This window comes from Gnatocerus cornutus, chromosome 9 (assembly GCF_029298725.1).
Source record: "Gnatocerus cornutus isolate USDA-ARS CGAHR chromosome 9, icGnaCorn1.1, whole genome shotgun sequence".
In the NCBI taxonomy this organism is placed as follows: domain Eukaryota; kingdom Metazoa; phylum Arthropoda; class Insecta; order Coleoptera; family Tenebrionidae; genus Gnatocerus; species Gnatocerus cornutus.
In genome coordinates, this window is record NC_142241.1 from 15,469,588 (window position 1) to 15,490,504 (window position 20,917).

At 34.5% G+C, this 20,917-nt stretch overlaps 1 protein-coding gene across 1 annotated transcript; it reads left to right on the top strand.

The window, feature by feature from the left end:
• The first annotated feature begins 1,407 nt into the window (after positions 1-1,407).
• On the top strand, positions 1,408-7,085 carry LOC148169240 (uncharacterized). Its single transcript, XM_088045534.1, has 3 exons — positions 1,408-1,498; positions 1,547-1,902; positions 7,013-7,085. The coding sequence occupies exons 1-2, from the start codon at positions 1,484-1,486 to the stop codon at positions 1,844-1,846; spliced, it is 315 nt and encodes a 104-aa protein (XP_087901660.1). The 5' UTR covers positions 1,408-1,483; the 3' UTR covers positions 1,847-1,902; positions 7,013-7,085.
• Positions 7,086-20,917: the final 13,832 nt, after the last annotated feature.

Consider the following 20,917-nt stretch of genomic DNA (forward strand, 5'->3'; position numbering starts at 1 on the left):
TTTTAAGTAGAAACTTTGTACTCATTAATTTATTCATGTTAATGTTCGTGTTATTAATAAATTTCTTTAAATTTGCCGGTTCTTATTTGGGCTGTGTGTGATTGGTTGAAAACTAAACAGGTTTCTTCGCGACTGATATTTGAAATTTAATCGAAACCTTCTTAAAACATTTTTTTTTATTAATTTAGACTTCAGGAACAAGATTCTGTACTCTAAAGTCGGATTCAAAACGTAATTATAAGTTTACTTAAAATTTGCAATGTAGATAGGCAACCAATTATACACACATTATGCATTCATTTTTCGGTGTAAATAAATACAATAAACTACTTAACTTGTTAATTTTAACCTCAGAAAAACGAATCAAAACTTTGATTTAAGATTTACGACTTTGTTAATATTTTATTTAATATTATTTATGGACTAAAGACTGTTGACGCATGTCCTAGCTTCTATGCTTCGTTGACAGATTGCTTGACGCGGGAAATTGAATTTTAAAATTTTTAATTTGCATTTTCTCAAAAAATCTCACAGATAGCGAGGAACGGAGACCAGAAATGGATGTAGAAATGTCAAATTATGCCATGTGCAAAGTTTCGTGTCGATCTGAAAACTTTCGTGTTTTTCGCCAAAAAAAGTTCAAAGGGGTTAATCCATGGATTTTGGCGATTTTGACAAAAAATAAAATCTCTTTGAAACCGACTTTTTCCATCAATTTGGACCTCAGGAACAAGAATCCGTCAAAGATTTTTCGATCCGACGCTCCGTTAATTTTTTATTAATTTTTGAAACTTTTATTTGGTTTGCAGTTTTTCGATGAAAATTAAAGCAAGAAAATACTCTTTTTATTAATTTTGTCCTCAGGAGTAAGAATCTGAAGTCTGATTTAACATTCACGACTTGGTTACGATTCTATTAATTATTTAAAAATGGTATTGTGTCTCTATCTTAACGTATGTCTTAACTTGAATATTTTGACAGCACACATTGAGGTTATGTTCATGATTTACTAAACTTATTTTCAGAGTACAACAAATGATTAACAACGATCCTGCTTGCACAAGAGACTACCAGAATTCTTTACTGTTTACTTTCTCGTTCTTCTGGGCATGGTAGCAAAGAAATTACACAAGTTAAGAAGTTCATTTGAAGCTATTTAGAGTTGGAGTTGATTTGCAACAAATTGATGGGTCTTTTTGAAATTTTTAAACGCAGGTAGGCTGAAAACTGTTTGAATTCCAGCCTTGAAATGTTTCGTGGTATTTCAGGTTCCAACTTCATTACCAGAGTTTATTATTAAGAGACTGAATCGATGGATGATACCCATAGCCTAAGATGTCGAAAAGGCGGTTGTCGTCGCTCAACGCTAAAGGACTCTGCAAGTTATTGCACAGAATTGAAGAAACCACCCATTCAGTGCTCCCAGAGAACAGTGAATTGATCAAGGAGCATAACATCATGAAAAAGGTGCTGCTTTACTGCAATGTGGATGAAAAAGGTTAAATTTAAACATGTTTTAAGTCAAAGTCAAATGTTCTGTTTCCAGTGGTTGAAGATGTCGTTCAGTGACTGGGAAATGTTCAGAGTGTTGCTGATTTCATTGCGGGAGCACGAAGTTTGCAACGTTTTCAAACCTGATGAGTCTACGAGCAAAAAACGAGTGTTTCTCCAGAGAAGGCTCAAAGGAACTCAACCAACGGAAACAAAGTATCATCGAGATGCAGTTGTCAAGAAAGAAAATACTACAAAGGCTCTGAAGGTCATCTGGTGTCTTGTCAGCTATTTTGTGAAGTCAAAGAAACATCAAGGAATGGAAGTTTATAGAGAATTTTTATTGGTTTTTTGAAAACGCGAGATCTGGAATTCTGGATGCATCGCTGCTTGTTTGAGGAAGGATGGAAGGTTTGTTTTCTTTTCTCTCCATTTATGGTTTTTGGCAAACCTGCGCTAGACGTTAACTGTTACCAATAAACATCCCTAGGGGCTGCTACCAACTTTAGACGAGTGCATTTGATGGTCACGTGCAGTAAAATTCGTAATTTTGGAATGCGGTTTGCGGAATCGTTTTTCTCGCGATTTTTTACATAAGAAATCGTTTTTAGATTTTCCAAAAGTCGAAATTTGCAAATTTTCGCAAAAATTCATGACTAAAACTATGGCCAAATTTCTCATATCGATATCTCGCTTATTTTTTAGAGTAAACTCGAGTTATTATACATCAGTGAACGCAGAATTTTACGCAGATTCCAAATCTGGGATTTAAATTCAGATCCGACAACAAATAACTGAGTTATGGCCGATCAAAGTTTCGGATAGTTGATTTTCATTTTTTCTCATTTTTCCCAATTTTCAAAGTTAAATATCTCGGAAACTATTAGAGATATTGAGATGCGGTTTGCGCCATCGTTTTTTTCGGCTCATTTTACGTCAGAAAAAGTGCTTAAAAGTCGAAAATTCGATAGTCGATTTTTCGCGAAAAAAAATTGCGACTCAAACGATGAAAATTTTTATTTTTTTTTATTTTTGGCTATAACTCCTAAACCGTTTGTTTGATCGATCTCAAATTGAGCCAGTAGATAGATTTCGAGCTCCTCTTTCGAATGATATATAATACAAAGGTATTAAACGTCGTTTTTACATTAAAAATAGTGATTGAAAATCACCCCAAAATGACCACTTCCAAATAGTTTTTGGTCAATGCTTTCTTTATTTCGTAGGTAAACTCAATAAATTTTGACTCATTTTACGCAGAATCTCACGCTGAATCCAAATCTGGAATTTAAATTCAGATCCGACAACAAATAACTGAGTTATGGCCGTTTGAATTTTTGGGTTGTCGCCAGATGGCCAAATTTTTGAAGGTTCCAAACAATTCATGCTCGATATCTCGAAAACTATTTCAGATATTGGAATGCGGTTTGCGGCATCGTTTTTCTCGCGATTTTTTACATAAGAAATCGTTTTTAGATTTTCCAAAAGTCGAAATTTGCAAATTTTCGCAAAAATTCATGACTAAAACTATGGCCAAACTTCTCATATCGATATCTCGCTTATTTTTTAGAGTAAACTCGAGTTATTATACATCAGTGAACGCAGAATTTTACGCAGATTCCAAATCTCGGATTTAAATTCAGATCCGACAACAAATAACTGAGTTATGGCCGTTTGAATTTTTGGGTTGTCGCCAGATGGCCAAATTTTTGAAGGTTCCAAACAATTCATGCTCGATATCTCGAAAACTATTTCAGATATTGGAATGCGGTTTGCGGCATCGTTTTTCTCGCGATTTTTTACATAAGAAATCGTTTTTAGATTTTCCAAAAGTCGAAATTTGCAAATTTTCGGAAAAATTCATGACTAAAACTATGGCCAAATTTCTCATATCGATATCTCGCTTATTTTTTAGAGTAAACTCGAGTTATTATACATCAGTGAACGCAGAATTTTACGCAGATTCCAAATCTGGGATTTAAATTCAGATCCGACAACAAATAACTGAGTTATGGCCGATCAAAGTTTCGGATAGTTGATTTTCATTTTTTCTCATTTTTCCCAATTTTCAAAGTTAAATATCTCGGAAACTATTAGAGATATTGAGATGCGGTTTGCGCCATCGTTTTTCTCGGCTCATTTTACGTCAGAAAAAGTGCTTAAAAGCCCAAAATTCGATAGTCGATTTTTCGCGAAAAAAAATTGCGACTCAAACGATGAAAATTTTTATTTTTTTTTATTTTTGGGCATAACTCCTAAACCGTTTGTTTGATCGATCTCAAATTGGGCCAGTGGATAGATTTCGAGCTCCTCTTTCGAATGATATATAATACAAAGGTATTAAACGTCGTTTTTACATTAAAAATAGTGATTGAAAATCACCCCAAAATGACCACTTCCAAACAGTTTTTGGTCAATGCTTTCTTTATTTCGTAGGTAAACTCAATAAATTTTGACTCATTTTACGCAGAATCTCACGCTGAATCCAAATCTGGAATTTAAATTCAGATCCGACAACAAATAACTGAGTTATGGCCGTTTGAATTTTTGGGTTGTCGCCAGATGGCCAAATTTTTGAAGGTTCCAAACAATTCATGCTCGATATCTCGAAAACTATTTCAGATATTGGAATGCGGTTTGCGGCATCGTTTTTCTCGCGATTTTTTACATAAGAAATCGTTTTTAGATTTTCCAAAAGTCGAAATTTGCAAATTTTCGCAAAAATTCATGACTAAAACTATGGCCAAACTTCTCATATCGATATCTCGCTTATTTTTTAGAGTAAACTCGAGTTATTATACATCAGTGAACGCAGAATTTTACGCAGATTCCAAATCTGGGATTTAAATTCAGATACGACTGCAAATAACAGAGTTATGGCCGATCAAAGTTTCGGATAGTTGATTTTCATTTTTTCTCATTTTTCCCAATTTTCAAAGTTAAATATCTCGGAAACTATTAGAGATATTGAGATGCGGTTTGCGTCATCGTTTTTCTCGGCTCATTTTACGTCAGAAAAAGTGCTTAAAAGTCGAGAATTCGATAGTCGATTTTTCGCGAAAAAAAATTGCGACTCAAACGATGAAAATTTTTCAATTTTTTTATTTTTGACCATAACTCGTAAACCGTTTGTTTGATCGATCTCAAATTGAGCCAGTAGATAGATTTTGAGCTCCTCTTTCGAATGATATATAATACAAAGGTATTAAACGTCGTTTTTACATTAAAAATAGTGATTGAAAATCACCCCAAAATGACCACTTCCAAACAGTTTTTGGTCAATGCTTTCTTTATTTCGTAGGTAAACTCAATAAATTTTGACTCATTTTACGCAGAATCTCACGCTGAATCCAAATCTGGAATTTAAATTCAGATCCGACAACAAATAACTGAGTTATGGCCGTTTGAATTTTTGGGTTGTCGCCAGATGGCCAAATTTTTGAAGGTTCCAAACAATTCATGCTCGATATCTCGAAAACTATTTCAGATATTGGAATGCGGTTTGCGGCATCGTTTTTCTCGCGATTTTTTACATAAGAAATCGTTTTTAGATTTTCCAAAAGTCGAAATTTGCAAATTTTCGCAAAAATTCATGACTAAAACTATGGCCAAACTTCTCATATCGATATCTCGCTTATTTTTTAGAGTAAACTCGAGTTATTATACATCAGTGAACGCAGAATTTTACGCAGATTCCAAATCTGGGATTTAAATTCAGATCCGACAACAAATAACTGAGTTATGGCCGATCAAAGTTTCGGATAGTTGATTTTCATTTTTTCTCATTTTTCCCAATTTTCAAAGTTAAATATCTCGGAAACTATTAGAGATATTGAGATGCGGTTTGCGCCATCGTTTTTCTCGGCTCATTTTACGTCAGAAAAAGTGCTTAAAAGCCCAAAATTCGATAGTCGATTTTTCGCGAAAAAAAATTGCGACTCAAACGATGAAAATTTTTATTTTTTTTTTATTTTTGACCATAACTCGTAAACCGTTTGTTTGATCGATCTCAAATTGGGCCAGTAGATAGATTTTGAGCTCCTCTTTCGACTGATATATAATTCAATGCTATTAAACGTCATTTTCATTTTGAAAACATTGATTGAAAATCACCCCAAAATGACCACTTCCAAACAGTTTTTGGTCAATGCTTTCTTTATTTCGTAGGTAAACTCAATAAATTTCGACTCATTTTACGCAGAATCTCACGCTGAATCCATATCTGGAATTTAAATTCAGATCCGACAACAAATAACTGAGTTATGGCCGTTTGAATTTTTGGGTTGTCGCCAGATGGCCAAATTTTTGAAGGTTCCAAACAATTCATGCTCGATATCTCGAAAACTATTTCAGATATTGGAATGCGGTTTGCGGCATCGTTTTTCTCGCGATTTTTTACATAAGAAATCGTTTTTAGATTTTCCAAAAGTCGAAATTTGCAAATTTTCGCAAAATTTCATGACTAAAACTATGGCCAAACTTCTCATATCGATATCTCGCTTATTTTTTAGAGTAAACTCGAGTTATTATACATCAGTGAACGCAGAATTTTACGCAGATTCCAAATCTGGGATTTAAATTCAGATACGACTGCAAATAACAGAGTTATGGCCGATCAAAGTTTCGGATAGTTGATTTTCATTTTTTCTCATTTTTCCCAATTTTCAAAGTTAAATATCTCGGAAACTATTAGAGATATTGAGATGCGGTTTGCGTCATCGTTTTTCTCGGCTCATTTTACGTCAGAAAAAGTGCTTAAAAGTCGAGAATTCGATAGTCGATTTTTCGCGAAAAAAAATTGCGACTCAAACGATGAAAATTTTTCAATTTTTTTATTTTTGACCATAACTCGTAAACCGTTTGTTTGATCGATCTCAAATTGAGCCAGTAGATAGATTTCGAGCTCCTCTTTCGAATGATATATAATACAAAGGTATTAAACGTCGTTTTTACATTAAAAATAGTGATTGAATATCACCCCAAAATGACCACTTCCAAACAGTTTTTGGTCAATGCTTTCTTTATTTCGTAGGTAAACTCAATAAATTTTGACTCATTTTACGCAGAATCTCACGCTGAATCCAAATCTGGAATTTAAATTCAGATCCGACAACAAATAACTGAGTTATGGCCGTTTGAATTTTTCGGTTGTCTCCAGATGGCCAAATTTTTGAAGGTTCCAAACAATTCATGCTCGATATCTCGAAAACTATTTCAGATATTGGAATGCGGTTTGCGGCATCGTTTTTCTCGCGATTTTTTACATAAGAAATCGTTTTTAGATTTTCCAAAAGTCGAAATTTGCAAATTTTCGCAAAAATTCATGACTAAAACTATGGCCAAACTTCTCATATCGATATCTCGCTTATTTTTTAGAGTAAACTCGAGTTATTATACATCAGTGAACGCAGAATTTTACGCAGATTGCAAATTTGGGATTTAAATTTAGTGTCTTTATGATGTCATGGCTTTTGTAGTATCAGAGGAAGATTAACACCTAAAACTATTTGGTTTGTTTTAGTCGGAAAAAGAAATGAGCACTGAAATGTCCGACAAGCTGGCTGCGGTTACATCAGCATATAAAAACAACAATGATCTACAAGAATTGAAGAAGTCGTTAAATGAGATATTTTTGAGGAAGCGCCACTTGCGAAGGACTAACCTTGGCTCTTGGCTCTTGGATCAGTTGGAATTAGAGCAATAATCAATTACCATTAATTAAGAATGGATAGTTTCGTCCATTTCAGATTGTTTCCCTCGTCTTTTTTAGGTAAGCCAACAAACATGTTCCTAATGAAACTTTTTCACACTTTTTGCAAGAAGGAGGGAGAGTGTCGAGTTTGTGTTTTTTTATTTTATTAATACTCCTTTAGTTTAATTTGAGGGTATTGTTTTTTATCATTCTTCCTTATTCCTGCAAATGGTTTTGATTCAAAAATTGTAAGTTTTAAAAACAAAAGTTTAGCCCTCTGGTGAGAGGAGGCGTGAACTATCAACTTCGGCGTTATTCCGCTAGGTGGCTTTTATGGAAAAACTTCTCTCACTTTTCGGTGTAAATAAATACAATAAACTACTTAACTTGTTAATTTTAACGTCAGAAAAACGAATCTGAACTTTGATTTAAGATTTACGACTTTGTTAATATTTTATTTAATATTATTTATGGACTAAAGACTGTTGACGCATGTCCTAGCTTCTATGCTTCGTTGACAGATTGCTTGACGCGGGAAATTGAATTTTAAAATTTTTAATTTGCATTTTCTCAAAAAATCTTGCAGATAGCGAGGAACGGAGACCAAAAATGGATGTGGAAATGTCAAATTATGCCATGTGCATAGTTTCGTGTCGATCTGCGAACTTTCGCGTTTTTCGCCAAAAAAAGTTCAAAGACTAAACATCATGGATTTTTGGCGATTTCGACAAAAAATAAAATCTCTTTGAAACCGACTTTTTCCATCAATTTGGACCTCAGGAACAAGAATCCGTCAAAGATTTTTCGATCAAACGCTCCGTTAATGTTTTATTAATTTTTCAAACTTTTATTTGGTTTGCAGTTTTTCGATGAAAATTAAAGCAAGAAAATACTCTTTTTATTAATTTTGTCCTCAGGAGTAAGAATCTAAAGTCTGATTTAACATTCACGACTTGGTTACGATTCTATTAATTATTAAAAATTATTGTGTCTCTATCTTAACGTATGTCTTAACTTGACTATTTTGACAGCACACATTGAGGTTATGTTCATGATTTAACAAGAAACTACCAGAATTCTTTACTGTTTACTTTCTCGTTCTTCTGGGCATGGTAGCAAAGAAATTACACAAGTTAAGAAGTTCATTTGAAGCTATTTAGAGTTGGAGTTGATTTGCAACAAATTGATGGGTCTTTATTGAAATTTTTAAACGCAGGTAAGCTGAAAACTGTTTGAATTCCAGCCTTGAAATGTTTCGTGGTATTTCCAGGTTCCAACTTCATTACCAGAGTTTATTATTAAAGAGACTGAATCGATGGATGATACCCATAGCCTAAGATGTCGAAAAGGCGGTTGTCGTCGCTCAACGCTGAAGGACTCTGCAAGTTATTGCACAGAATTGAAGAAACCACCCATTCAGTGCTCCCAGAGTACAGTGAATTGATCCATCACGAAAAAGGTGCTGCTTTACTGCAATATGGATGAAAAAGGTTAAATTCAAAGTCAAATGTTCTTTTTCCAGTGGTTGAAGATGTCGTTCAGTGACTGGGAGATGTTTCAAGTGTTGCCTTATTGCATTGCGGGAGCACGAAGTTTGCAATGTTGAGTCTACGAGCAGAAAACGAGTATTCTCCTCTAGAGAAGAGCCAAAGGAACTCAACCAACGGAAACAGAGCATCATCGAGATGCAGTTGTCAAGAAAGAAAATATGTACTACAAAGGCTCTGAAGGTCATCTGGTGTCTTGTGAGCTATTTTGTGAAGTCAAGGAAACATCATTTATTGGTTTCTTGAAAACGCGAGATCTGTTTGTTCAGGAAGGATGGAAGGTTTGTTTGTTTTCTTTTCTCTCCATTCATGGTCTCACCTTAATCTCTTAGTTGCAGCTTAACACAACTTTGTTGTCTTTCCTGTTGGTCAAGAAGCAGGCGCAATTAAAAGCTTTGCCGCGAAGAAACAGCAATTGACTGCACAGAGTAAGAAGAGTTTTTCAGGTGAGATAAACAAACATGTTCTTGATGAAACTTTTTTACACTTCTTGCAGGAAGGAAGATGGTGGAAGGCGTGATATTACATCAACACTCAACTCAGGCATAGGAATGATGCCGAAGAGAGGATGCGAAATCTCGAGGTTTTAGAGGCTAAACAACTCCGGACTGACCGGACTATCCAGATACTTTGGGTGACAGTGCGGCGCGCGCGCGCGCTGTCGACTGAAGAGTCTGTTGATTTCGCTCAAGGATGGAATCGAAAGCGATCATTTCTGTGTCGAAGCTCTTCGAAATCGGGGAAGACTCAAAACCAAACACAAGTTTAGGTTTGTGGTTTTTCTTAAACTAATTTTGTTGATTTAGGAGAAAACGTTGCCAGAATTCGCCGACGAAATAAGAAAGTTGAAGGCGATGATCGTCAAACACGAAAACAGAATTCGAGCGTTGTTGTCTTATCATTTCTAAACAAGTGCTCAAATCGTTTGCAATTTTCGCTTCTACTTAATTATTATGTCATTTTTTATCACCCCAAAGTGGTGGCTCTTTAATATATATTATCTACGATTGTTAAATGTCTAGTTATAGAAGATTATAATATTTTTATGAAACAAATTTTCGCGAAAATTCATGATTAAAAAAACAATGCCAAACTTCTCATATCGATATCTCGCTTGTTTTTTGGTGTAAACTTGCGTTATTATACATCATTTTACCCATCGGCCACGGTGGATTATTCCCACGGACATTTACCCATTGTTAATCCCATCCTGATCTGAAGGCTTTGGATCACATCCCTTTGGTCCGTCCAGAGGTCGATTCTCCACCCACATCTAGCCCTTAAGATCTTGTACTTGAAGTTGGTATGGTTCCTAGCCTTTTTCTTTTTGGCGAAGTCAGAAACGCAGCTGCTGGTGGTGCTGATGCTAGTGACAAGTTGTCACGTTCCAAATGTTGCAGGTGAAGCGAGAGTTCCACGACTTCCGATGCACGTGACGTTGACTCCGCGGAAGCTTAGCCCTTCTTCGTTTTCACCGGCCTCATCTTCAGTCTCTCTGCCTCTTCGTGGTCCTCACCGCCCAAACACGGTACAAGAAATTCACGGCTTTCATCCAAGTCGTCTTCTCGGTTCTAATCCTCCTGAAATCAACCCAGAAAACTGAAAAACGATATTAAAATCCGCTCGGTTTCGAACAGTTTTCGCACCATCTTCGATCACGCAAGCAGTCCGCGAAGAGTGCAGCTCGTTTTACAGCGCGATCAAATCGACAAGAGGTACAACTTGTACACGTTCGAAATCACCACGAAAGTGCAAGCGGGGACACTTTTCAACAACGAGGTGGGGGGTTCAAGGTACAAGTCGGGTTAGACGAAATCGGCTGTCTCGCTTGTAGTAACAACAATTTAACGACGGTCAAAAGACCGAAAGAAGCGAGATTTAATGTAAGGAGTGTAGTCGAGGCGGTTTTCAACGTCTTTCTAAGTCCTGTTGTAGTTTTTAAGTAGAAACTTTGTACTCATTAATTTATTCATGTTAATGTTCGTGTTATTAATAAATTTCTTTAAATTTGCCGGTTCTTATTTGGGCTGTGTGTGATTGGTTGAAAACTAAACAGGTTTCTTCGCGACTGATATTTGAAATTTAATCGAAACCTTCTTAAAACATTTTTTTTTTATTAATTTAGACTTCAGGAACAAGATTCTGTACTCTAAAGTCGGATTCAAAACGTAATTATAAGTTTACTTAAAATTTGCAATGTGGGTAGGCAACCAATTATACACACATTATGCATTCATTTTTCGGTGTAAATAAATACAATAAACTACTTAACTTGTTAATTTTAACCTCAGAAAAACGAATCAAAACTTTGATTTAAGATTTACGACTTTGTTAATATTTTATTTAATATTATTTATGGACTAAAGATAGGACAGATCTGTTGACGCATGTCCAAGCTTCTATGCTTCGTTGACATATCGCTTGACGCGGGAAATTGAATTTTGAAATTTTTAATTTGCATTTTCTCAAAAAATCTTACAGATAGCGAGGAACGGAGACCAGAAATGGATGTAGAAATGTCGAATTATGCCATGTGCAAAGTTTCGTGTCGATCTGAAAACTTTCGTGTTTTTCGCCAAAAAAAGTTCAAAGGGGTTAACCCATGGATTTTGGCGATTTTGACAAAAAATAAAATCTCTTTGAAACCGACTTTTTCCATCAATTTGGACCTCAGGAACAAGAATCCGTCAAAGATTTTTCGATCCGACGCTCCGTTAATTTTTTATTAATTTTTGAAACTTTTATTTGACTTGCATTTTTTCGATGAAAATTAAAGCAAGAAAATACTCTTTTTATTAATTTGGTCCTCAGGAGTAAGAATCTGAAGTCTGATTTAACATTCACGACTTGATTACGATTCTATTAATTATTTAAAATTATAGTGTCTAAACATAGGACAGGTATCTTAACGTATGTCCGAACTTGATTATTTGGACAGCACAAAAACAGGTTATGTTCATGAATTTTAAAGTTAAATATCTCGGAAACTATTAGAGATATTGAGATGCGGTTTCCGCTATCGTTTTTCTCAGCTCATTTTACGTTAGAAAAAGTGCTTAAAAGCCCAAAATTCGATAGTCGATTTTTCGCGAAAAAAAATTGCGACTCAAACGATGAAAATTTTTCAATTTTTTTATTTTTGACCATAACTCCTAAACCGTTTGTTTGATCGATCTCAAATTGGGCCAGTAGATAGATTTTGAGCTCCTCTTTCGACTGATATATAATTCAATGCTATTAAACGTCATTTTCATTTTGAAAACATTGATTGAAAATCACCCCAAAATGACCACTTCCAAACAGTTTTTGGTCAATGCTTTCTTTATTTCGTAGGTAAACTCAATAAATTTTGACTCATTTTACGCAGAATCTCACGCTGAATCCAAATCTGGAATTTAAATTCAGATCCGACAACAAATAACTGAGTTATGACCGTTTGAATTTTTGGGTTGTCGCCAGATGGCCAAATTTTTGAAAGTTCCAAACAATTCATACTCGATATCTCGAAAACTATTTCAGATATTGGAATGCGGTTTGCGGCATCGTTTTTCTCGCGATTTTTTACATAAGAAATCGTGTTTGGATTTTCCAAAAGTCGAAATTTGCAAATTTTTGCAAAAATTCATGACTAAAACTATGGCCAAACTTCTCATATCGATATCTCGCTTATTTTTTAGAGTAAACTCGAGTTATTATACATCAGTGAACGCAGAATTTTACGCAGATTCCAAATCTGGGATTTAAATTCAGATCCGACAAGAAATAACTGAGTTATGGCCGATCAAAGTTTCGGATAGTTGATTTTCATTTTTTCTCATTTTTCCCAATTTTCAAAGTTAAATATCTCGGAAACTATTGGAGATATTGAGATGCGGTTTGCGCCATCGTTTTTCTCGGCTCATTTTACGTTAGAAAAAGTGCTTAAAAGCCCAAAATTCGATGGTCGATTTTTCGCGAAAAAAAATTGCGACTCAAACGATGAAAATTTTTATTTTTTTTTATTTTTGGGCATAACTCCTAAACCGTTTGTTTGATCGATCTCAAATTGGGCCAGTGGATAGATTTCGAGCTCCTCTTTCGAATGATATATAATACAAAGGTATTAAACGTCGTTTTTACATTAAAAATAGTGATTGAAAATCACCCCAAAATGACCACTTCCAAACAGTTTTTGGTCAATGCTTTCTTTATTTCGTAGGTAAACTCAATAAATTTTGACTCATTTTACGCAGAATCTCACGCTGAATCCAAATCTGGAATTTAAATTCAGATCCGACAACAAATAACTGAGTTATGGCCGTTTGAATTTTTGGGTTGTCGCCAGATGGCCAAATTTTTGAAGGTTCCAAACAATTCATGCTCGATATCTCGAAAACTATTTCAGATATTGGAATGCGGTTTGCGGCATCGTTTTTCTCGCGATTTTTTACATAAGAAATCGTTTTTAGATTTTCCAAAAGTCGAAATTTGCAAATTTTCGCAAAAATTCATGACTAAAACTATGGCCAAACTTCTCATATCGATATCTCGCTTATTTTTTAGAGTAAACTCGAGTTATTATACATCAGTGAACGCAGAATTTTACGCAGATTCCAAATCTGGGATTTAAATTCAGATCCGACAACAAATAACTGAGTTATGGCCGATCAAAGTTTCGGATAGTTGATTTTCATTTTTTCTCATTTTTCCCAATTTTCAAAGTTAAATATCTCGGAAACTATTAGAGATATTGAGATGCGGTTTGCGCCATCGTTTTTCTCGGCTCATTTTACGTTAGAATAAGTGCTTAAAAGCCCAAAATTCGATGGTCGATTTTTCGCTAAAAAAAATTGCGACTCAAACGATGAAAATTTTTATTTTTTTTTATTTTTGGGCATAACTCCTAAACCGTTTGTTTGATCGATCTCAAATTGGGCCAGTGGATAGATTTCGAGCTCCTCTTTCGACTGATATATAATTCAATGCTATTAAACGTCATTTTCATTTTGAAAACATTGATTGAAAATCACCCCAAAATGACCACTTCCAAACAGTTTTTGGTCAATGCTTTCTTTATTTCTTAGGTAAACTCAATAAATTTTGAGTCATTTTACGCAGAATCTCACGCTGAATCCAAATCTGGAATTTAAATTCAGATCCGACAACAAATAACTGAGTTATGGCCGTTTGAATTTTTGGGTTGTCGCCAGATGGCCAAATTTTTGTAGGTTCCAAACAATTCATGCTCGATATCTCGAAAACTATGTCAGATATTGGAATGCGGTTTGCGGCATCGTTTTTCTCGCGATTTTTTACATAAGAAATCGTTTTTAGATTTTCCAAAAGTCGAAATTTGCAAATTTTCGCAAAAATTCATGACTAAAACTATGGCCAAACTTCTCATATCGATATCTCGCTTATTTTTTAGAGTAAACTCGAGTTATTATACATCAGTGAACGCAGAATTTTACGCAGATTCCAAATCTGGGATTTAAATTCAGATCCGACAACAAATAACTGAGTTATGGCCGATCAAAGTTTCGGATAGTTGATTTTCATTTTTTCTCATTTTTCCCAATTTTCAAAGTTAAATATCTCGGAAACTATTAGAGATATTGAGATGCGGTTTGCGCCATCGTTTTTCTCGGCTCATTTTACGTTAGAAAAAGTGCTTAAAAGCCCAAAATTCGATGGTCGATTTTTCGCTAAAAAAAATTGCGACTCAAACGATGAAAATTTTTATTTTTTTTTATTTTTGGCCATAACTCCCAAACCGTTTGTTTGATCGATCTCAAATTGAGCCAGTAGATAGATTTCGAGCTCCTCTTTCGAATGATATATAATACAAAGGTATTAAACGTCGTTTTTACATTAAAAATAGTGATTGAATATCACCCCAAAATGACCACTTCCAAACAGTTTTTGGTCAATGCTTTCTTTATTTCGTAGGTAAACTCAATAAATTTTGACTCATTTTACGCAGAATCTCACGCTGAATCCAAATCTGGAATTTAAATTCAGATCCGACAAGAAATAACTGAGTTATGGCCGTTTGAATTTTTGGGTTGTCGCCAGATGGCCAAATTTTTGAAGGTTCCAAACAATTCATGCTCGATATCTCGAAAACTATTTCAGATATTGGAATGCGGTTTGCGGCATCGTTTTTCTCGCGATTTTTTACATAAGAAATCGTTTTTAGATTTTCCAAAAGTCGAAATTTGCAAATTTTCGCAAAAATTCATGACTAAAACTATGGCCAAACTTCTCATATCGATATCTCGCTTATTTTTTAGAGTAAACTCGAGTTATTATACATCAGTGAACGCAGAATTTTACGCAGATTCCAAATCTGGGATTTAAATTCAGATCCGACAACAAATAACTGAGTTATGGCCGATCAAAGTTTCGGATAGTTGATTTTCATTTTTTCTCATTTTTCCCAATTTTCAAAGTTAAATATCTCGGAAACTATTAGAGATATTGAGATGCGGTTTGCGCCATCGTTTTTCTCGGCTCATTTTACGTTAGAAAAAGTGCTTAAAAGCCCAAAATTCGATAGTCGATTTTTCGCGAAATAAAATTGCGACTCAAACGATGAAAATTTTTATTTTTTTTTATTTTTGACCATAACTCGTAAACCGTTTGTTTGATCGATCTCAAATTGGGCCAGTGGATAGATTTTGAGCTCCTCTTTCGACTGATATATAATTCAATGCTATTAAACGTCATTTTCATTTTGAAAACATTGATTGAAAATCACCCCAAAATGACCACTTCCAAACAGTTTTTGGTCAATGCTTTCTTTATTTATTAGGTAAACTCAATAAATTTTGACTCATTTTACGCAGAATCTCACGCTGAATCCAAATCTGGAATTTAAATTCAGATCCGACAACAAATAACTGAGTTATGGCCGTTTGAATTTTTGGGTTGTCGCCAGATGGCCAAATTTTTGTAGGTTCCAAACAATTCATGCTCGATATCTCGAAAACTATGTCAGATATTGAAATGCGGTTTGCGGCATCGTTTTTCTCGCGATTTTTTACATAAGAAATCGTTTTTAGATTTTCCAAAAGTCGAAATTTGCAAATTTTCGCAAAAATTCATGACTAAAACTATGGCCAAACTTCTCATATCGATATCTCGCTTATTTTTTAGAGTAAACTCGAGTTATTATACATCAGTGAACGCAGAATTTTACGCAGATTCCAAATCTGGGATTTAAATTCAGATCCGACAACAAATAACTGAGTTATGGCCGATCAAAGTTTCGGATAGTTGATTTTCATTTTTTCTCATTTTTCCCAATTTTCAAAGTTAAATATCTCGGAAACTATTAGAGATATTGAGTTGCGGTTTGCGCCATCGTTTTTCTCGGCTCATTTTCCGTTAGAAAAAGTGTTTAAAAGCCCAAAATTCGATAGTCGATTTTTCGCGAAAAAAAATTGCGACTCAAACGATGAAAATTTTTATTTTTTTTTATTTTTGACCATAACTCGTAAACCGTTTGTTTGATCGATCTCAAATTGGGCCAGTGGATAGATTTTGAGCTCCTCTTTCGACTGATATATAATTCAATGCTATTAAACGTCATTTTCATTTTGAAAACATTGATTGAAAATCACCCCAAAATGACCACTTCCAAACAGTTTTTGGTCAATGCTTTCTTTATTTCTTAGGTAAACTCAATAAATTTTGAGTCATTTTACGCAGAATCTCACGCTGAATCCAAATCTGGAATTTAAATTCAGATCCGACAACAAATAACTGAGTTATGGCCGTTTGAATTTTTGGGTTGTCGCCAGATGGCCAAATTTTTGTAGGTTCCAAACAATTCATGCTCGATATCTCGAAAACTATGTCAGATATTGGAATGCGGTTTGCGGCATCGTTTTTCTCGCGATTTTTTACATAAGAAATCGTTTTTAGATTTTCCAAAAGTCGAAATTTGCAAATTTTCGCAAAAATTCATGACTAAAACTATGGCCAAACTTCTCATATCGATATCTCGCTTATTTTTTAGAGTAAACTCGAGTTATTATACATCAGTGAACGCAGAATTTTACGCAGATTCCAAATCTGGGATTTAAATTCAGATCCGACAACAAATAACTGAGTTATGGCCGATCAAAGTTTCGGATAGTTGATTTTCATTTTTTCTCATTTTTCCCAATTTTCAAAGTTAAATATCTCGGAAACTATTAGAGATATTGAGATGCGGTTTGCGCCATCGTTTTTCTCGGCTCATTTTACGTTAGAAAAAGTGCTTAAAAGCCCAAAATTCGATGGTCGATTTTTCGCTAAAAAAAATTGCGACTCAAACGATGAAAATTTTTATTTTTTTTTATTTTTGGCCATAACTCCCAAACCGTTTGTTTGATCGATCTCAAATTGAGCCAGTAGATAGATTTCGAGCTCCTCTTTCGAATGATATATAATACAAAGGTATTAAACGTCGTTTTTACATTAAAAATAGTGATTGAATATCACCCCAAAATGACCACTTCCAAACAGTTTTTGGTCAATGCTTTCTTTATTTCGTAGGTAAACTCAATAAATTTTGACTCATTTTACGCAGAATCTCACGCTGAATCCAAATCTGGAATTTAAATTCAGATCCGACAAGAAATAACTGAGTTATGGCCGTTTGAATTTTTGGGTTGTCGCCAGATGGCCAAATTTTTGAAGGTTCCAAACAATTCATGCTCGATATCTCGAAAACTATTTTAGATATTGGAATGCGGTTTGCGGCATCGTTTTTCTCGCGATTTTTTACATAAGAAATCGTTTTTAGATTTTCCAAAAGTCGAAATTTGCAAATTTTCGCAAAAATTCATGACTAAAACTATGGCCAAACTTCTCATATCGATATCTCGCTTATTTTTTAGAGTAAACTCGAGTTATTATACATCAGTGAACGCAGAATTTTACGCAGATTCCAAATCTGGGATTTAAATTCAGATCCGACAAGAAATAACTGAGTTATGGCCGATCAAAGTTTCGGATAGTTGATTTTCATTTTTTCTCATTTTTCCCAATTTTCAAAGTTAAATATCTCGGAAACTATTAGAGATATTGAGATGCGGTTTGCGCCATCGTTTTTCTCGGCTCATTTTACGTTAGAAAAAGTGCTTAAAAGCCCAAAATTCGATAGTCGATTTTTCGCGAAATAAAATTGCGACTCAAACGATGAAAATTTTTATTTTTTTTTATTTTTGACCATAACTCGTAAACCGTTTGTTTGATCGATCTCAAATTGGGCCAGTGGATAGATTTTGAGCTCCTCTTTCGACTGATATATAATTCAATGCTATTAAACGTCATTTTCATTTTGAAAACATTGATTGAAAATCACCCCAAAATGACCACTTCCAAACAGTTTTTGGTCAATGCTTTCTTTATTTCGTAGGTAAACTCAATAAATTTTGACTCATTTTACGCAGAATCTCACGCTGAATCCAAATCTGGAATTTAAATTCAGATCCGACAACAAATAACTGAGTTATGGCCGTTTGAATTTTTGGGTTGTCGCCAGATGGCCAAATTTTTGAAGGTTCCAAACAATTCATGCTCGATATCTCGAAAACTATTTCAGATATTGGAATGCGGTTTGCGGCATCGTTTTTCTCGCGATTTTTTACATAAGAAATCGTTTTTAGATTTTCCAAAAGTCGAAATTTGCAAATTTTCGCAAAAATTCATGACTAAACCATGGCCAAACTTCTCATATCGATATCTCGCTTATTTTTTAGAGTAAACTCGAGTTATTATACATCAGTGAACGCAGAATTTTACGCAGATTCCAAATCTCGGATTTAAATTCAGATCCGACAACAAATAACTGAGTTATGGCCGATCAAAGTTTCGGATAGTTGATTTTCATTTTTTCTCATTTTTCCCAATTTTCAAAGTTAAATATCTCGGAAACTATTAGAGATATTGAGATGCGGTTTGCGCCATCGTTTTTCTCGGCTCATTTTACGTTAGAAAAAGTGCTTAAAAGCCCAAAATTCGATAGTCGATTTTTCGCGAAAAAAAATTGCGACTCAAACGATGAAAATTTTTATTTTTTTTTATTTTTGGGCATAACTCCTAAACCGTTTGTTTGATCGATCTCAAATTGGGCCAGTAGATAGATTTTGAGCTCCTCTTTCGACTGATATATAATTCAATGCTATTAAACGTCATTTTCATTTTGAAAACATTGATTGAAAATCACCCCAAAATGACCACTTCCAAACAGTTTTTGGTCAATGCTTTCTTTATTTCGTAGGTAAACTCAATAAATTTTGACTCATTTTACGCACAATCTCACGCTGAATTCAAATCTGGAATTTAAATTCAGATCCGACAACAAATAACTGAGTTATGGCCGTTTGAATTTTTGGGTTGTCGCCAGATGGCCAAATTTTTGAAGGTTCCAAACAATTCATGCTCGATATCTCGAAAACTATTTCAGATATTGGAATGCGGTTTGCGGCATCGTTTTTCTCGCGATTTTTTACATAAGAAATCGTTTTTAGATTTTCCAAAAGTCGAAATTTGCAAATTTTCGCAAAAATTCATGACTAAAACTATGGCCAAACTTCTCATATCGATATCTCGCTTATTTTTTAGAGTAAACTCGAGTTATTATACATCAGTGAACGCAGAATTTTACGCAGATTCCAAATCTGGGATTTAAATTCAGATCCGACAAGAAATAACTGAGTTATGGCCGATCAAAGTTTCGGATAGTTGATTTTCATTTTTTCTCATTTTTCCCAATTTTCAAAGTTAAATATCTCGGAAACTATTAGAGATATTGAGATGCGGTTTGCGCCATCGTTTTTCTCGGCTCATTTTACGTTAGAAAAAGTGCTTAAAAGCCCAAAATTCGATAGTCGATTTTTCGCGAAAAAAAATTGCGACTCAAACGATGAAAATTTTTATTTTTTTTTATTTTTGGGCATAACTCCTAAACCGTTTGTTTGATCGATCTCAAATTGGGCCAGTAGATAGATTTTGAGCTCCTCTTTCGACTGATATATAATTCAATGCTATTAAACGTCATTTTCATTTTGAAAACATTGATTGAAAATCACCCCAAAATGACCACTTCCAAACAGTTTTTGGTCAATGCTTTCTTTATTGCGTAGGTAAACTCAATAAATTTCGACTCATTTTACGCAGAATCTCACGCTGAATCCAAATCTGGAATTTAAATTCAGATCCGACAACAAATAACTGAGTTATGGCCGTTTGAATTTTTGGGTTGTCGCCAGATGGCCAAATTTTTGAAGGTTCCAAACAATTCATGCTCGATATCTCGAAAACTATTTCAGATATTGGAATGCGGTTTGCGGCATCGTTTTTCTCGCGATTTTTTACATAAGAAATCGTTTTTAGATTTTCCAAAAGTCGAAATTTGCAAATTTTCGCAAAAATTCATGACTAAAACTATGGCCAAACTTCTCATATCGATATCTCGCTTATTTTTTAGAGTAAACTCGAGTTATTATACATCAGTGAACGCAGAATTTTACGCAGATTCCAAATCTCGGATTTAAATTCAGATCCGACAACAAATAACTGAGTTATGGCCGTTTGAATTTTTGGGTTGTCGCCAGATGGCCAAATTTTTGAAGGTTCCAAACAATTCATGCTCGATATCTCGAAAACTATTTCAGATATTGGAATGCGGTTTGCGGCATCGTTTTTCTCGCGATTTTTTACATAAGAAATCGTTTTTAGATTTTCCAAAAGTCGAAATTTGCAAATTTTCGCAAAAATTCATGACTAAAACTATGGCCAAACTTCTCATATCGATATCTCGCTTATTTTTTAGAGTAAACTCGAGTTATTATACATCAGTGAACGCAGAATTTTACGCAGATTCCAAATCTCGGATTTAAATTCAGATCCGACAACAAATAACTGAGTTAATGGCCGATCAAAGTTTCGGATAGTTGATTTTCATTTTTTCTCATTTTTCCCAATTTTCAAAGTTAAATATCTCGGAAACTATTAGAGATATTGAGATGCGGTTTGCGCCATCGTTTTTCTCGGCTCATTTTACGTTAGAAAAAGTGCTTAAAAGCCCAAAATTCGATAGTCGATTTTTCGCGAAAAAAAATTGCGACTCAAACGATGAAAATTTTTATTTTTTTTTATTTTTGGGCATAACTCCTAAACCGTTTGTTTGATCGATCTCAAATTGAGCCAGTAG